Below are 17057 nucleotides of genomic sequence, written 5' to 3'. Positions count from 1 at the left end.
GATTGCAGAATAACCTCTTAAAACCCTTATTTTCTGTGTTTATGTCAAGGAAGTGCTCTTCTTTCTTCATCTACATTTCTGTGTACTTAAAAAGTTAATTTGAAACTGTAATGTTATCTCCCTGCGAAGGTACATTTATTTTTTTCTTTTCATTTAAGAGCTCTAAAAGCATACTTTTAAAAATTATTCTAGCCACTGTTTTATCTTTTGCTAACGTTTCAGAATGATCTTGGGCATTTTATAGATAGCTATAAACTCAGTAGAAAGCAAGCCAAATTACTTTTTTTATTCCATGTCCTTGCTTCCTCATTGTTTTTTTGTGAGTGAGGAGGAAAAAGCAGTCTGGATCTATTGAACCGATTACATGCATGCCAAAATATTCTAGAGAATGCTTGAAAATGGGAGGGTTTGGAGTATTCTTTGTCTTCTTTCTTCTGTATTAACCATAATTACATCTCTTCAGAGCATATGACTCAATGCATTTCTAATGCAATCTGATTTTTCTAAATTAAAAGAATTCAAAAAAAAAATTGAAAATATTAAATGAATGTGATTCAAGATGAGAAAATTGTTTGCTCCTAAGGGTGCCTGCTTCTGTCCTTCCACTGTATGAAGGATGTAGCTTCTCTACTTCATTTTTGGTTCTTCCTTTCGACAATATTCTCAGACAGGATGCAGTTTCTGTCCTTCATCCTTGTCACGCCACCCTGTAAATCGTAGTTGTATCTTTCCTTAATTACTACATTCACCTTCACTCTAGAGTTGATATTGGCAATTTTGCAATGGTTGAATTGCAAATAAAAGCTTTCTATTTTATTTTGGTTGTTTTATTCTCTTATATGCTCCTTCTGATGAGGAAGAGTGAAAGCCAAACTAGCATGGTAGGTAAATAGAGTGGGCTGAACTGCACAGTTTGGAAAGTTGTGGCTATTTGTTTGTCATCTACCTGCCTTCAGGCAAGAGGGGCAGGTCCCTTTTTTCTCAAAGTTCATCAGTGAACTTTATGTTGCCATTGTTATAGGAAGGCACCACCACCTTCAAAATATTTGTGAGATGGTTTGGCAATTTTTCTGTCCACCGTGGGAATTTTGGGAAAACTATTATTTAATACGAGTTGTGTATTTGATATCTATCCTGTTTGGTGCAGAACTGCCAACTTGATGTGACTTGTAGCACCTGCTTAGCACAGTCAGGACTTTGGAGGGTTGTCACCTTAGTCTGAAGGGACTGCTCATTTTCTGGGCTTTGATTGTGTCAAGGAGCTGTTTAGAAAGGAGAAGAACAAGTTCCCAATTCCCAATCCCTTGTTCCTCTTCTTCTGCAGAAGGTAAAAGGGATGAAATTGGGTTTGTTCAAACAGAACAAAAATGTGTATGGCAGAGTCTCTAAGAGGGCTCATAGAATGAGTGTACAGTGAGGAATCACAGAGACAAAGCAGCTTTATGTAGCAGGAGAGGACTGCAGGACTTTGTGAGAGCAGAAGATGCAATCTAGCTGCAAGACTCCTAGGTGAGCTAATCTGCAATGGACCAGGAGAGCACCATGATTGTGAAGGTGGTCATTAGTTGAATGTAACAGAAAATATTTTTGACATCTTAGCTGGTTTACAGTTTGTGCTTGATGGAGATCTAAATAAGAGCCCCTCTGTGTTAACTCTTCTTATTACTGGAACAGTGTCTGGAGTTGCTAAGAGTGAGCGCTGTGGCTGTGCTACTGTATGGCAAACCCCTCTTTGCCTGGACGTTTGGAGGAGGGGTGCAGAGGAGGTTTTAATGGCTGTCAGATGTTACCCCTTCAGGCACACTGCAGCCAGCAGTACTTGCAGCTACACAGGACAGCCTTTGCAAAACAGGCCAACACTTACTAGTCAACTGGCACACAAGAGCTGTTTGGTTTCTGAATGGAAAAGCAAAGCTTAAACATGTGTCTGTGCTGGCAGCATGAATTACTTTCCTGCTTAAGTGTCCAGAATTCCTTTATTCCTTCTTTACATTTCCAGCAGAGCTCTCAACTGGGAATTCAGACATCAGGGCTTTGTCCAAGTTTTAGTCAAGTCAGTTTGACATGTTCCTCTTTCCTTGGCTGCTAGTGGTTATAAGTCAATACTTGGAGTGTTCATTCTCGTCCCACCCACAGTCATTCCATTCATATGTGGGCAGTTTTGGGGATTTCACTCCGTTTTCTTCCAGTCCCTTGTCCTGAAAATCCCTTAGCCCTTTCAGTACCAGGTGACAATGATAAAAAATGAGGGGTGAAACCATTGTGGGTTTCATTTTAAAAGTAACTGTACTATGTTTTAACAATAAATCATAGTAGTTACTGTGCTTGTGTCAGTTAATATAACTTGACAGATAAATGCCATGTAGTCCTCCCAGCTTCAGTCTGGGTTATTTATATACTGTTATGTAGAGAATCCTGAAAAGCTGTCTGAAAAGTTTTGCATCGTTTAATAAGGCTCCTAGCCAAGTTAAATTTAAAAGACATATGGAGAATATATAGCAAGATTGTACTAACCTCATTGTGACTGGTAAAACATGTATTTTTTTCTTGTTTTCCTGGTTTATTCTCCAAATAGAACAGAAAAAAATTATTAAAATTGTGTTGTGTAGGGCTCTATCATGGTACTGAATTACAAAAGAAAAAGTCTTTGCTATAAACTTAAAAAAATGGGGAGGTTGCCCTTATATTCATGAATGTAACTGGCACAAGTTTCTAATTTTCTTGAAGTGTATTCATTTTACAAAGCTAAGGTAGCTTTCTTCTGTGACCTATGCAGCATCACTCATACAAGCTGTTTCCTATTTACAAATCAGTATTTTTATTGCCTCAGTGACCTTAGAAAAGCAAGAACAATTTCTGATCATTTCCTGATATGAATTGACAGTAGCAAGTCCTACAATAGCATATGCTAATTTTTTTTCTTATTTGTATCAACATGGGGTTTGTATTTGGACAGCCATTTTGAAACGTTTCACTGTATATCAAAATAATAAGTCCTAATGGATTGCTTCCTGCTTGACTAGGCAAAAGTATTTCTTTTTTTTTTTTAATGTATGCCCAAGCAAGTTTAAAAGAAACAGTAGAGCAAAGTAAAGTAGATTTGCTGTTAATGGCCTTGCTTGATAAGGTATTTATATTCTGTGTATGGTTTTATTATATATTAAATTCTGACAATAAGGTAGCTTTTCCTCTCTGAGGTCAGTAGTGTTCAGATTAATCAGGTTGACATTTCATGCCGGTGGGTCATGAACTGTTGATAATAGCATTAAATGGTGATTCACTTGCTGCAGGGAGCACAGCTCATTATCCAGTCACTATATTAAATCATCGCCACAAACAGCTAGAGTGCTGTGCGTGTGCCTGCACACATCTGCGCACACACACACACACACACAGAAATCAGGGTGGGGATCTCTGTCCTGTAGCTATCCATTTCTCTGTTTATAGCAATTGTTAAAGCTGTTTCCAGCATGCAAGGGTGATGGACATCTCCCCATTTGGGACACTGGAATAGTTTTCTCTGAAAAATCTGTTTATGTATGAAACAGGATTGTGCCGTTTATTTTCTAGCTTCTGTCCAAAAATGGGGGATAGCTTTTTTAGCCAGTTCTGTGTTAGACAAAAGTGAAGAAAAATACATGTGCTTCATTTCTACAGTGTTAGTGTTGGAAAAAAAGCAAGATGGAAAATTAAAACAATGGAAATTCAAATTGCTTGTATTCATTGAGTATGAATTTTTATTTAATACTGTGTTTCAGGGGTTTCTGTATTAGTTTCAGATGTGCTACTTCCTGTTAGAAACATTCATACTTTAAAAAAACTTAAATTAGATACTGTCCTACTTCGAAAAAAGTGTGTCTATCATAATGGAAAATTTTGAAATAGAACACTGTCTAAATAGCCTAACAGTGGATTAACTACGTTGAATGAGGGAAAAATCCACCCTAATGCTTAAAAGATTTTGCAGATAAATGCAAATCTTACTTAATTTTAAGCTGCATTTTTCTTAAATTAAATTTGAGTAAAGAGTATTGCAAGGCATGTGTCCAGCAAATAATAAGAAATGTTGGGGTTTTTTTCACCTACCTGGAGCAGAGAACTGTGGAGTTTTCTCTCTCCCTGTCCTCTGCATCCTCCAACTGAGTCAGTGTAATTTGTTTTAGTGCAAAGCTGACTGTTGTTGAAAGGCAACATTTAGAGGCACTTCACCTTAAGGTATATGCAGGCTGGCCTGAAGTGTGAGCTTCTCAAGGTCTTGGTAATTGACACTAGAAAAGTGGTTTATTTTAATAAATGATATATTTTTAGTAGAAGGCATTATGTTTAATCAGTATATAAATATTAATTACCATGAAAACCATGTTAGCCTCAGTATTAACTTTAAAACTGAGAAGCTGTTGAGTTTTCATATAGATGTACATTTTTATACATTTATATAAATGGTTACAGAGCGGGAAACCATTTTATGAAGAAATTATCACACTATATATTTTAAGGGAAGTTTAAAAAGCTATCTTGAAGGGTAACATTTTAAATTCCTCAAACTGCCTTCTTTTTTTCTTTTTTTTTTTCTTTTTTCTTTTTTTTTAGGGTTAAATAGCTGCTAAAACTGCCAAGAGAACCAGGATAACATGAAAAAGCTGTAGGCCGCTAGAGGTCACTATTTGGTAATCAACTTCTAATGAACCAGAACTGTCGAGAAGGCCAATAAATTACACTGTGGATTTTTCTAATTATGAATTCCTATTTAATCATTCAATGACAAGTTAACTGTGGCAGCGGTTCTATGTACTTTGCATACACAGTTATGTTAATGTACTATTATATTTCTTAGGATGGAGGTCCTCCATCATTAGAGCAGTTCATTACCAAAGAGTCTCTTATCTAATCATAATTACTGATTATGAGAAATAATTAACTTTGTTACCCTCTTGATTCTGTTCGTTGGCAAAATGCAGTCTTTTTCTTTTCTTGTTTTTTAAATGGAGGGCCAGGCCAAGTACTGACTTTCCATAACTTTACATTACAAAAAAAAGGTTAAATTGGTTTTGTGCAAAATTGCCTAGAGTTGCAGCGTTGGAATACTTACAGGTAGTACAGGAAAAAGAGATACACAAGTATTATAGTGGTTCTCCTTAAGTTCTCATTCAGCACAGCTAAATATGAAAATGTGTTTTGTTTTGTGAAAGTACAGCATTTGGAGCATGTAAATATTTGTAAATTTAAACCATATGATTGCATATTGGCTCATCCTGAAACAATAAAAGTAATAATAAAAATAGTATCTCTTCTTAAAAATATTTCCATATTAAACTTAGAATTATTTCATACATAAAGAAATATGACTTTTAATTAAATTACAAGGTTATACAATAATTGTATAAGTGGCATCAAATACATTTGAGAACACTGAAAAGTACATTGCATTTTAGGCTGGAGGGCAATGCTAAATCTAGTTCTTTGAAAGAAATGTACTATCTGTTTTGCAAGAGTGGTAATAATAGAATTATGTGTAGAGGATCTCTGAACAGGAAATAGAACTGGGAAAGGCCTTGAAACAAAGAGATTCTTTAAATGGAATCTTTCCAATTTAGGCTGTTTTTCTAGCAGTTGTCGTAATCCTGTGCTATTGTACTGCTTTGCCTTTCAGTGCCTTAAAGCTTTGAGAATTAACTTTGAATATGGTGAAATTAGGCAGCAGAAAGTGATTTGTTACTTTGTAGGTAATAGTTAGGCATGCTTTAAAATAAGCATGTATTTTAAAGGAGAAGCTGAAAGATAAAGAGTGTGTGGGCTGTTGACTGTATCCAGAGGCAAGATTCAATGTCAAAGTGCTTAAAGAAAGCACAGACATATCTGAAGCAATGCACTCTGATGATGGTTCAGATTGTCAGAAAAATTCTTGGTCTCATACCACCAGTGACACTTGAAGGGACAGAGTTCAAAAGTTCATTCAAAAATGTTCAATGCAATCTTCGCTCCTATTATTTATGCATTTCTTTCCAGTTTCGTTTGGTAAACCTCTGTCAGTTGTCCTCTCACAGACTGTACCCAAAACAGGTAAAATTAAAACTTTCAGCTGAGCAACCCTCCAGGAGAAAATACTGGAGACTGATTTATTTTAAAATTACCTGTCTGACACTTCTTTCTGGCTATATATTTCTGGTTTGTTTTAAAATGTTAGATTCCTGCTATTAAATACTAGGTACTTTTTAAAATGTTGTGAATGTAAATATGCCCCTATTGATTGGGATTGGCATATGGCATTGCTACGTCTTCAGCTTTTTAAGATAAACCAGAAATGCTTAAGAGCATACATGCTATGTTATCCACCCCATTTAAATGCTTTTTGTTTTATTTTTGTGTGTTTATTGTCTTAATTTTCTTATATGACATGAAAGGACTAATGAATGCATCCATAGAAATTTACCTTCTTCTACAGCTGGCTTTTTAAGAAGCAGACATTTTATTAAGAGCACTTGAACCCATACCTGTTGAATAATGCAGTTTAAATGCATATTTCAGTGTGACTATATTTTTCTTGTTTTGTTTGGTTTAGGGGCCTATAGGAAGGTAATTTGATAAAATCATAAAGTACTGAAGTGTTTCAAGTATTTCTTATTTGTAGAAGAGGATTGATATCTTGTTAGAGTTGTACTAATACTGGAGAAACAAGCAATAATTTTAAATATCCCTGGTTTATTTTTTCTTGAAGGTTCTTGTTTTGCTGTTATAATGAAGGGGTTTCTTCAGATTTTATGTATCTATTCCACAGAACTATGTAAACATAGTTGCATTTTGCTGTGTAGTTAAGTTAGAATGTGCAAGTATTTTATACTTTCCAGAGACATTCAAGTCCAAGCAGCAAAATCTGCAAAACTGGTGACATACAGCTGACTGCTTTTTATGATTTAAAGAGCTCAGCTAGACTGGCCACACATATGGTTTTGTTGGTCCTGCATTTGCATGCACGTTGTTCAGTCAAAATGGATGAGAGGAAAAGCTGAGATGACAAGGTGGATTGCTGGACCTGTTTGTGGCTTTTGATTGTTCCATGCAAACATTAAGCTTCTGGAGGCTTGATGTTCATTTTGGTACTGTCTGTGAACTTAATTTAGAATGACTGTAAGAGTATAAGAATCACTTTTCTGGGATTTTGCCTTCTTTTTTTCAAAGAGAACTCCATAAATGTCTATCCCTTTGAGTTTTTTCTTCTATAGTCACACAACAGTCTGTTTTCTGGTTGCTGATTTTCTGCATAGAGTAGAAGCTTTTCAAGAAGGTGAGATTATGATGATACTGGAAATGCAGATCTTCCCTCTTTCCAACACCCGACAAAAATTATTCTTGATTTTGCACTACGTGATTGGGATAAAGTTTTATTTCTAGGACATGAAGCCTCATTGGTCAAGATTGTCTCTACTGAATTTTAGTTGTGTGTAGGGTTAACAGTGGCCCACATAGTGGAGGAACTGCATGCATGTTCATGTTTAATTTTTGAACTTCTCCTAAAAGACCAGAATTTCAAGCAGTAGTGCTGGGTGAAATTTGTTTTCTTTGAAGAAGGAGTATTTTCTTTGTTTCTTTTGTACTCAGTATATCACATGTATTTGATGCTGTGCTTGCTCAGAACCCAGAAACAGTTAATCAGACAGCTCAGTGTCAGGTGCTTCACATTTGGACTGTCTGAAATCTGCTTTGAAATTTTGGGATCTTGTATATGTGGAATGTATTGCTTCTGTTCATCCCTGGCTATACAGCCTTCTTGCTAATGTTCAGATAAAAAATTAGGTACTTGTTTTGAATTGTGCTGAGCTCTGTGCGTGTAGTTTTGTTGTCCACAACTGTAAATACATGCACCTGTTGTTGTTAAGTTTTCATATTTCTGTATAGGTCTGGAGGTGAGATTTAGACCATATTTCTAAATATTAGTGATGTGTAAAGGAGTAGCTAAATCTGGTACTCCAGCAATACCAAAAGGATGTTTCTGTTGTCTTTGATTTTGTGGTTGATTATGGGTCAAAGGTGGAGAATGGGAAAGATGACTGTCATGAACTGCTGTTTCTTAATGTTTTTAATACAGTATTTTGGGTAAAAATAAGCAGATAAGTTGATCAATCATACTGTATTACCTTTCTTATTGCACTGCTGTTAACCTTTTTACTTGCTAACTTTTCAGGTGCTTTGATATTTCTCTTTGACATTACAATGACTAGAACTAAATGTAGTGCTTTTTAAAAAATGCTACAGACAGAACAATTTCATCAGGCCTTTCAGCTTGTGTTTCTGTTGAAAAAGTTGAAGTATCTTATGTGTGCATTTGCCTTTTGCAACTTATTTTCTTTGGCTGGTCCCTTGGAGGCATCAGTTGCTACTTAATACCATCTCGTAAAATTTTTCTTGTGCATCCCCCTCATATTAAACTGCCTCAACAACAGCTTCTAGTTTTTGCATGATTTATTGAGAGGGCATATTCTTTTCTGTGTTTTGGCATCATTCTATAATACATCTAAAACAAATTGAATGTCTTTATTCCACCATCCATGGCCAAGTTCAAGTCCCTATGCAAATCTACTAAGGCCTTCTTTTAAAAACATAAAGCTTCTCATGATCATTATGCCTATTTTGTTTAATCAGTTGTTTGTTCTTCATTTTCCACTACTTTCTACCTTCCATTTCTGATTATGTTTACGTAATTTTTTCTGTTCCCAAAAGGGATATCCTCTTCTACTGTAACAGATGTATGTACCTATTGTTTATATGCATGTATCCTTACAATCCATGTAAATCCCTAAGTATGTTTTCCTTGAGGCCTCCAAGTATCCTTGCATATGCAGCAGCACTTCTCAGATTAGCATGTAGGACTGGAAAGTTTGGAACAGGCTTTGTCTTTGGACAGCATCTAGCAAAATTGGGACTCAACTGTGACAGCAAGTGCAATGCTGAAGAAAGGCTCTTAGGGCAGTCTCTGCCTGCATCTTCCACCTTCATATTATTCTGGGAGGCAAAATCTGTTTAATTACGCCCTCTCATGCTGAGCTGCCCAGAACAGGTAGCATGTTGCTCACCGCTCTTGCATCTTTCTTTCAGTGTCTACTAGTGCTAGGAAAATAGCTGCATGGAGCATTAATGCTGATGCACACAGTCTGATCCACTCGTCTTCATTCTTGCCAGTGCTTGTGGGAGAGGGGGTGGAGGAGGAGGAGGAGGGAATTATTATTCTGCTGCTGACACAGGGAGAATGAGAGTGGCTTGATGCAACAGAAGATTATGTTCCCTGAGGATAAACAAACAGAAGGAGATAAATTAGGAGAGAGGATAATCCTGTTAATATGTGCATTCCTTAATTCTGATCCAGTTTTTCAAATCATATTGATTTCACAGAGGTTAGAAATTTAATTAATACATGTAAACCATCTCTTCAAGTTTACCTTTCAGATTGTGGAGTAGTGTTTTGAGTTGGCATTTGAGATGCACAAATTTGCTTATAAACAGGAGTTGTAAGTAGTAATATGAATATCACGTGAGGGAAAAATAACAATGTGCACATCACCATCCCTTCCTTAATTAAAAAAAAAACCAAACAACTTTGGTCCTCTGGACTTTTTCACAATACTATTTGTTAGGAAGCCAGGGCAGCTTATTCCTTGCAATCTTCTTGTTGCTTTTTCAGCAGAAGCTGGGCCATTGTGATATTTATCTGAATTCAAACAAGGCTAATTAAAAGAGCTGCTGACAGTTGTTGTGATCTGACTTTGACTGGAGCTTGATGGTCATTATGGGTAAATAATGAACTAGGTCTGCAAATGTAGCAGCTGCCAACTTGGGATAGAAGAACAGCTATTGCGTCCAATTTAAGGATCTATCGACCGCTTCCCTTTTCCCTGCAGATCTTCTTCCTAGCAGAAAACTAATGTTTTATACTGCTTTGTTTCGTGGTTTCAGCTATTTCTAATATAGTCTATAATTTCCTTTTAAATATTTAACCTAGTCCATTATTAGCTTTCAGAGTTAACAACTTTTCCATTGGGCTTTCTTTGCATTTTTATTTTGTTTTGTTTTGTGGGTGGGTTTTTTGCAGTTTGTTTTTATGTACAATGTAACTGCTTAAATAATGATGATCATGTGTATTTAATTTGCCTGTTGCTGCAGAATAAAAATCCACTAGGTTTTTTTCTGTGTACAGCCATAATCTCACAAATTGTATAATTCGATTATGCCGTAAAAGAGATGTTTCTACTTCCTTAAGCATGCTTTTGTCTGGATTAATATTTGAGTGCTTGTTGTATAAATCTTGAAATCACTGACCTGAACCTCCATTTCCATTTTTGCTCAAAATCACTAGCTTATGAGGTATGGTGATGCAAAGCTCTATTTGTCAGAAGAGAGAAACAGCAATGACTTTCATTAAGGGGCACTTCCAAGTATGTTGTCTCTTCATCATGAGCTTTGCCTTGTCCCGTTAGCAAGTAGGAATGGTACCTCAAAGGGAAAATGGCAAATTTTAATAGTAGATTAATTCAACTTTCTTCTGGCATTATAAATGCAGTACAAACCACAGAATTTTATATACAGAAGAACTTGCATCTACCCAGCATTTGCTCAGCTGCCATTAGAAAAGGCAGCGTGCATTATGTAAAATGTACGGAGGCACTTGTGCATTAGTGCATAATGCAGCAGAACTAGGGATCTTGCTGGGAAGAAATGATCCCAAGCGTGCCCCTAAAAGACAAGTCTTGCTTTGAGATATAATGATGAAAAATTGCCCATTTATTTGTGTCTTTGTGTTTCAGCAAAAACAAAACTTGGACTCGTTGACTGTCGTGCTGCCGCAGGGGTTTTGTGCACGTTTGTGTGCATCCACGGGCATGGGCGTTTCTGTGCCTGCTTGGAAAGGCCAGCAATACGTTAACAAGGGGTTATGTTATGCTGGTTTATGTTAAACCAGATCACCCCCTAACATGTGCAGAGCCATTCATCTGTGTCACCAAAACCCAAGAGAACATCTGACATGGACTTTGAAACAGAAACAGTGATCACTTACAAATCAAACATGGCACGCTCTAAACCGATTGTGCACGGCAATCTTTTTGAGAAAGGACAACTAATTGAACATGATAAAGTGTAAAGTTAATTAACACCCTTAAATTTGTTGATTACTTTCACGGGATTATATTGTTCGTTGAGGAGCAGCTTTCTGTCCCAGCTGTCGCCTTTTTAGCGAATGTCGCTGGTAAACAATAGAGACACCATAACAAGTCGTAAATGGTCCCTGTGACAGCAGCCCCTTGTGAGGCTGCATCTGTAGAAAATGATTAGAACAATTGCATTTTAAAGACGGCTCACATTGCAGCCCGGTCCCATCGGTCCTCTTCTTTATCTCTGCTGATGGCAGACTGGTTACAACATTTAAGTTCTTTTGAGCAAATTAAGTGATTTACTGTGTTTTAGTTATAAGGCAGCAGAATAGCTTCATAGGTCTAGCTCTGATGCTGATTTTTGTAATAGGGAGAAACACAAGCCCTTGGAGTGGCAGTGTGCTGTGGGGTTTTTTTTCTGAGTCTGTTCCATTTACTTGTTTCCTGGAAATAGATTGATGACAGCAGATATTGTCTAAGAAGCAAGTAGAAAACATTGATACCCTACTTATATTTTATAAAATAACTAGTCTCTTCGTGGTTATTTTAAATTTATAGTATGGTTTTAAATATTCTTTTATTTCCACTAGGGATTTATAGCTGATTTTGCCTTTACATGCCTTTTAATTGGTTTTAGATTTATATATGTAGCAAAACAATAGTAACCTTTTCAGTTAATCTTTCCTTGTGTATCTTGGTTTAACTTTCATGAGTTCCAAAGACAAAGTATTTCGTGTGAACTGGCAGGTACTTAAAAAAATCTGCTTAGTCCTTAAAAATACACACTCACACAAGGTACACAGATGCAGCCTCTCAAGCTCTGCCTGTGTGAAAGAGAGCAAACATGACAAGAACCTGCTTGTTTGAGGCAGCTACAGTCACTTAAACTGCATTTTTAAAAAAAAGAATCAGAATAAAAGACCAGTGTTCCCTTGCACTTCCCAAAGTGGAACAGGCAAAGCCTCAACTCCTGTGCTTGAAGGTGCAACACTGTAAAACAAGATAGAGGATTAAAACTCTAGGAATATTCTTCTTGTTTGCTTTTTTTTAAATCTCGTTTAGATCACAAAATTAGTTGTTATAATTGCAGCTAAATGTTGAGTAGAGAAATAACAAAATAGATGATTTTTTGCTGTAGCTTCTCGATATTACAGCCTTCATCTCTTACTTGTCCTTCAGAGATTGAAACAGCTCAGTTCATGTCATTTCAGCCTCAACTTTCTCAGCAATGAATTTTTTTATCTGCAGGTGCAGCGCAACAGTGGATTACGTATGTTGGCACAGGGATATGCTTGGGTGCATTGTCTTTCCAGCAGCGTTCCTGTTTTCAGCATTGCCACTGTGATGGTGCTGTAATGCATAGCCTTACAATATCACTTCTTTTAAACTCATCAGCCCTCTGTTCTTACAGAAATGTAATAAAGCTGAAACCAAAAGCAGATAATTTCATATAACACCTTTACATTAACATCTCTTTTCTAGCAAATTGTGTTCTTAATAATAAGCAAACTGATAGAAACTAAAAGGTTTTAATGATGAAGTTGTGGAACTAAGACCTTTCTGGGCTTTTTTTTTTTGGTACTGGAAACATCAGTGGCAAATTTCTAGGCTTTTTGCAGCAACATGAAATGCTGTTTAAATAAGCACAGGAAAGTGAATATGGAAGGTCAGCATGTCTGTCAAATGAGGCTGCTTGGCCCGGATACTAAAGCTTGAGGTCATCTTCAGACTGTTCCAGGGTGGTTGCAACCAGTTCCTGTTGTCATGTGAGGGCTCCTAAGTTTCCATTCCTATTTTTGTCTAAAATGTTGAACTTAAGAATTGCTCTGTAGGAGGTTCACTGAGCAATCCATTGGCAATCGAATGAGAAGCACCTGGATTGAACTTACCCCACAAGTAGCACAGCCAGATGTGACAGGATGCTTTGAAGTGCAGTTCTTTATGTACCTTTTATGGTAAAAAACTTAGTTTTGCAGATCTTTATCCAAAACCTGCTAGTACACAAGTGGAAAACCCATCTCCAAGTGGATATGCCATACTGCAGTGCTACTCTGTAACTTCTCACCATATTTTTTTCCCAGAGTAATTTTCTTGCCTATCCCCTCAGCTAGCTAGATCTCTTATATTTTTCTACAATCTTGTTCCTGTCAGTTTATATCTCTGGGACAAACTCTGGTGCTGTTGTGAGCAACAGACTTGGAGTTGATCTGCTGGTGTGATGACCTTGCAAGATTCTGCACACAGATGTGGGTTATCATCCTAGAGAAACCAAGTATGAGACTGCAGCCATGGACTCCAGCAGTCTTGCTTTGCAGCAGAGGAGGAAATCTTAACACATGCTATTCATAGATACTGTTTCTCTGAAAACTATTCCCCAAGGATGTGAGGAGACTTTTTGTATTTTAGAAAGAACAGATAGATTTTTAAACAACTTTTGACCCTCACAGTAGTGGTACATAAAACATTATCTTAGGTGGTAAGACTTCTTTAAAAAAATCAAAATATGAAAAATAATAGTTAGCATATTTAAATTGCATTAACTGCTCTGCATCTCCATTGCTCTCTTTAGTGTTATAAACTGATAATACTTAACTGGCTTGTGTTGTTGGTATGGAAGCTGTGATTGTGAAAGAAGGCTGTGCATTCTTGTATAATGATTTTTTTTTAATTTCTATTTTTAGCTGAAGTTACAGTTCTTGTACTCCTAGACTCCATGCCAATTTTTTTTAATTGCCAGTCTTAAAAATTTGCTGCGTTGCTCGTTTGATTCTGATAAAATAGCAGATAGTTGGCAAGGACTCTAGATGATAAAATCTACCATGAAGTAAATAGGTTTTTGTTTTTAAAACAAGAATTTTCCAAGCCTTCTGCATTATACAACAAATTGTTCTCTTTTTTTCTACTTAACTAATTTATTTTTGCTTCTTGAAATGTGTTTGAACAAGTGAGAGTGTGCAGCTGTCAGAAGATTAACCAGCTGAAAACTATTGTCAGCATTAATTTTGCTCTAATAAATGAATCTCTGAAGCTATTTAGCAGTCTGTAATCTAGATACAAGGCTATTGACCTATGATGGATAGTACTGGATTTTGTTTGTAAGCTTTGACTTAAATTGTCTACTTAATTTGCTGCAGGTCAGATCACAGGATTAGTGGTAAAGGCCATTATGTGGTTTGAATAAAAATAGCTAGAGGAATGGAATGAAAATCATTGTGTTTATTAATGTAGCAATCTTTGCGGTCATGTACATAGTGAACTGGTAGCCAAAAAGACAACAATGACCTGTTTGTGCTAGCTAGTTTGGGCTTTGCTCTTTGCCCAGTTCCTGTGAGTTGCTTGGAGAGGAGTTGTTCAATTGAGATCAAGGATTGGCTGAAAATTGGGTGTCTCTCAACCTGGGCAGGAAGATCTTCACTGCTGTATATATTTCAGTACCTCAGCGGTGTTCTGGATACAGACCAATCATTTCATTAAAGCTGTGGGTCTGATTTCTTCTGGATGCTCCAGTTCTGGACTTAATAGCACAAGAAAGACACAGATTTACTGGAGTGAGCCCAGCTAAGGGCCCTGAAGATGACAAAGGGTCTGGAGCATCTTTCATATGAAGAGAGACTGAGAGAGCTGGGAGTGTTTAGCATGAAGGGAAGGCACAGGGGGATCTTCTCAATGTGTATAAAGACCTGATGGGAGAGAATTAAGTAAGGGAGCTACACTCTCCTCAGTAGTGCCCTGTGACAGGACAGGAGGCACAAATCAAAACTCAAGAAATTCCATCTGAAGCACAAGAAAACACTTTTTTTTACTGTGAGGGTAGGCAAAGAGTGGAAGAAGTTACCTAGAGAGGCTGTGGAGTCTCCACCCTTGGAGACACTCGAAGGCTGACTGGACGCAGTCCTGAGGCATCATGCCTCAGCTGGCCCTTGTTGAGCAGGGGGTTGAATGATCTTGAGAGGTCACTTTCAAGACCAGAAATCTTGTGATTTTAGATTCTAATAGAGACTGAGCAGGTCATCACTGGGAGCATTTTTACAGTTGCCTAGTTTTGCATAACTGGTGGGTATTTACTCTTTTTGAGACTTTGATCTGTAAAATTTGTCTGAAATTCTTCAGTGACTGAAAAAGATAGTAGATGTTGAAAGGCAGGATGGACTTGCAAGATACAGAAAGGGGCATTTGTAGACATAGTCACAGAGAGCACTTGCACACAGTGAGAGTGTCAATTGAAATTTTTATCGAAAAGGAAAACAAAAAATTCAACAAATTCTTCAGTGTGAAAAGCTGCAATGTTACTATCCTTGATACTGTAAACAAAGTCCAAAACTGACCACTTCCTTAGCTGTGGTACAGCACTTCAGAGCACTTTATCTAATTGAGCATGTTTGATTTGAAAGTCAGTTGTTATCTGCAGATGTATGCCCTAACCAGCCAATGTCTCATGCATAGCACAGAAAATTTATTGTGGCTATGCTTCTTGCCAGAGTGCAAATTAGTGACGAAGCTGATCTGTTCATCAGTTTAGGCCGAATTTTCTAGCAGTTATACCCATTAAATACCAGGGATGAGGAAGTTAGGGATGTAAGAGTAATTCACATTAGAATTAGGCTTCTTTTAAGGAACAGAATATTTCATGGAGTGGAGGTAATAAATATCACATGAAAAATTTGCTGGTGTCGTGCTTAGGAACTGTATATTCAAAGAACTGTGGTGTGTGTTTACTGAACTGTGCTAAAGACAGGACAGACTATAGGAATAAAATTGGGAATAGTGTATTTGTGTGTGTATGAATAATTTTTACATTGTCTTTATGTAATAATTGTGTCTTTGTAAATGCATTACGTTTATGTGGGAACTAATTTAAAGCTTCTCAGACTGAGACTTTTGCTTCAGATTAAGAACGTCATAAACTGCAGAAATTCAGAAGACTTGGTTTTATATGCTTGTTTCTTTTAGCTGTTCACTCATGTGAAAATCAGGAAGCACTGGTAAAAATTAGCCTAGAAGGTTTAGAAAGGCTGATAAAAGCAGAGCTATCTTTGAGCAGTAGTTTGTTAAAGGTTGTATGTGAAGAGTAGTTTGATGAAAGAGAAATTTTATTTAGTAATTCAGGCTAAATTTTGTGGAGCACAAAGTTAGAGGAAAAGTCGATTGTTCCTTTGTATAAACTATAAAAAGTGACTGCCAGTTTTATGCAAGTCTTATGACTTTTCTGCTAATGTGCCTGAAAGATAAGGTGGTTTTATCTCCATCAAATGTTTCAGAATTTAGATTGCTGATCCTTTGAGCACTGGGAATGTAGTGTTACTTTTACATAGAATTTGAGAGCTTCATTGTAAATCAAGTATTAATTTTGCATCATCAGACCCTTACTGGTAAGAGAAACTGCCTAATTTTTGAGGCTTTTTAATAGTATTATTAAATCCAGTGTTATCTCGATTCAGGTGTTGGAGCTGCTCGAGCTGGAAACCTTACTTTCATGGTTGGTGGAGTGGAACAAGAATTTAATGCTGCCAAAGAGTTGCTGACATGCATGGGTTCCAATGTGGTTTACTGTGGAGAGGTTGGAACCGGACAGGTAATGCTTTCTGAAGGGCTAATAGCTATCTCAGTCTTTCCTTTTTCTGGCTTTTTATTTATTGATGCCTACTCTTTTACTCAAGAACTAAATGCTTGATAATATATCTTCATTCTTGTTTGTTTGTCTCTAACCTTGTGTTTGTAAATAATGTCATGGCACTTTTGTCCAGTATATTGTGTAACTTAGTATAAAAATCTGACTGGTATTTCTCCACACTGGCTTGTTGAGATTATACTTCTTAGGGGAGAGACTTTGATTTTGTTTCATATGAATTTAGATTTACTGGATGTTCTGAAGAACAAAGAGCTCCTACATGGCACATATGCTAACTGAACAGTACTAAG

At 36.8% G+C, this 17057-nt stretch overlaps 1 protein-coding gene across 1 annotated transcript in view; it reads left to right on the top strand.

Annotated features, from left to right (window-relative positions):
• HIBADH (3-hydroxyisobutyrate dehydrogenase) overlaps window positions 1-17057 on the top strand; it is an 85991-nt gene that overhangs the window by 52705 nt on the left and 16229 nt on the right. Inside the window, exon 5 of the mRNA XM_036378855.2 lies at window positions 16577-16710. Coding sequence (XP_036234748.1) covers window positions 16577-16710 — 134 coding nt within the window. The remainder of the gene's footprint in view (window positions 1-16576; window positions 16711-17057) is intronic.

Source organism: Molothrus ater, chromosome 1 (assembly GCF_012460135.2).
Source record: "Molothrus ater isolate BHLD 08-10-18 breed brown headed cowbird chromosome 1, BPBGC_Mater_1.1, whole genome shotgun sequence".
NCBI lineage: Eukaryota > Metazoa > Chordata > Aves > Passeriformes > Icteridae > Molothrus > Molothrus ater.
The sequence above is the reverse complement of the archived record's forward strand: the minus strand, read 5'-3'. Positions and strand labels throughout refer to the sequence as shown.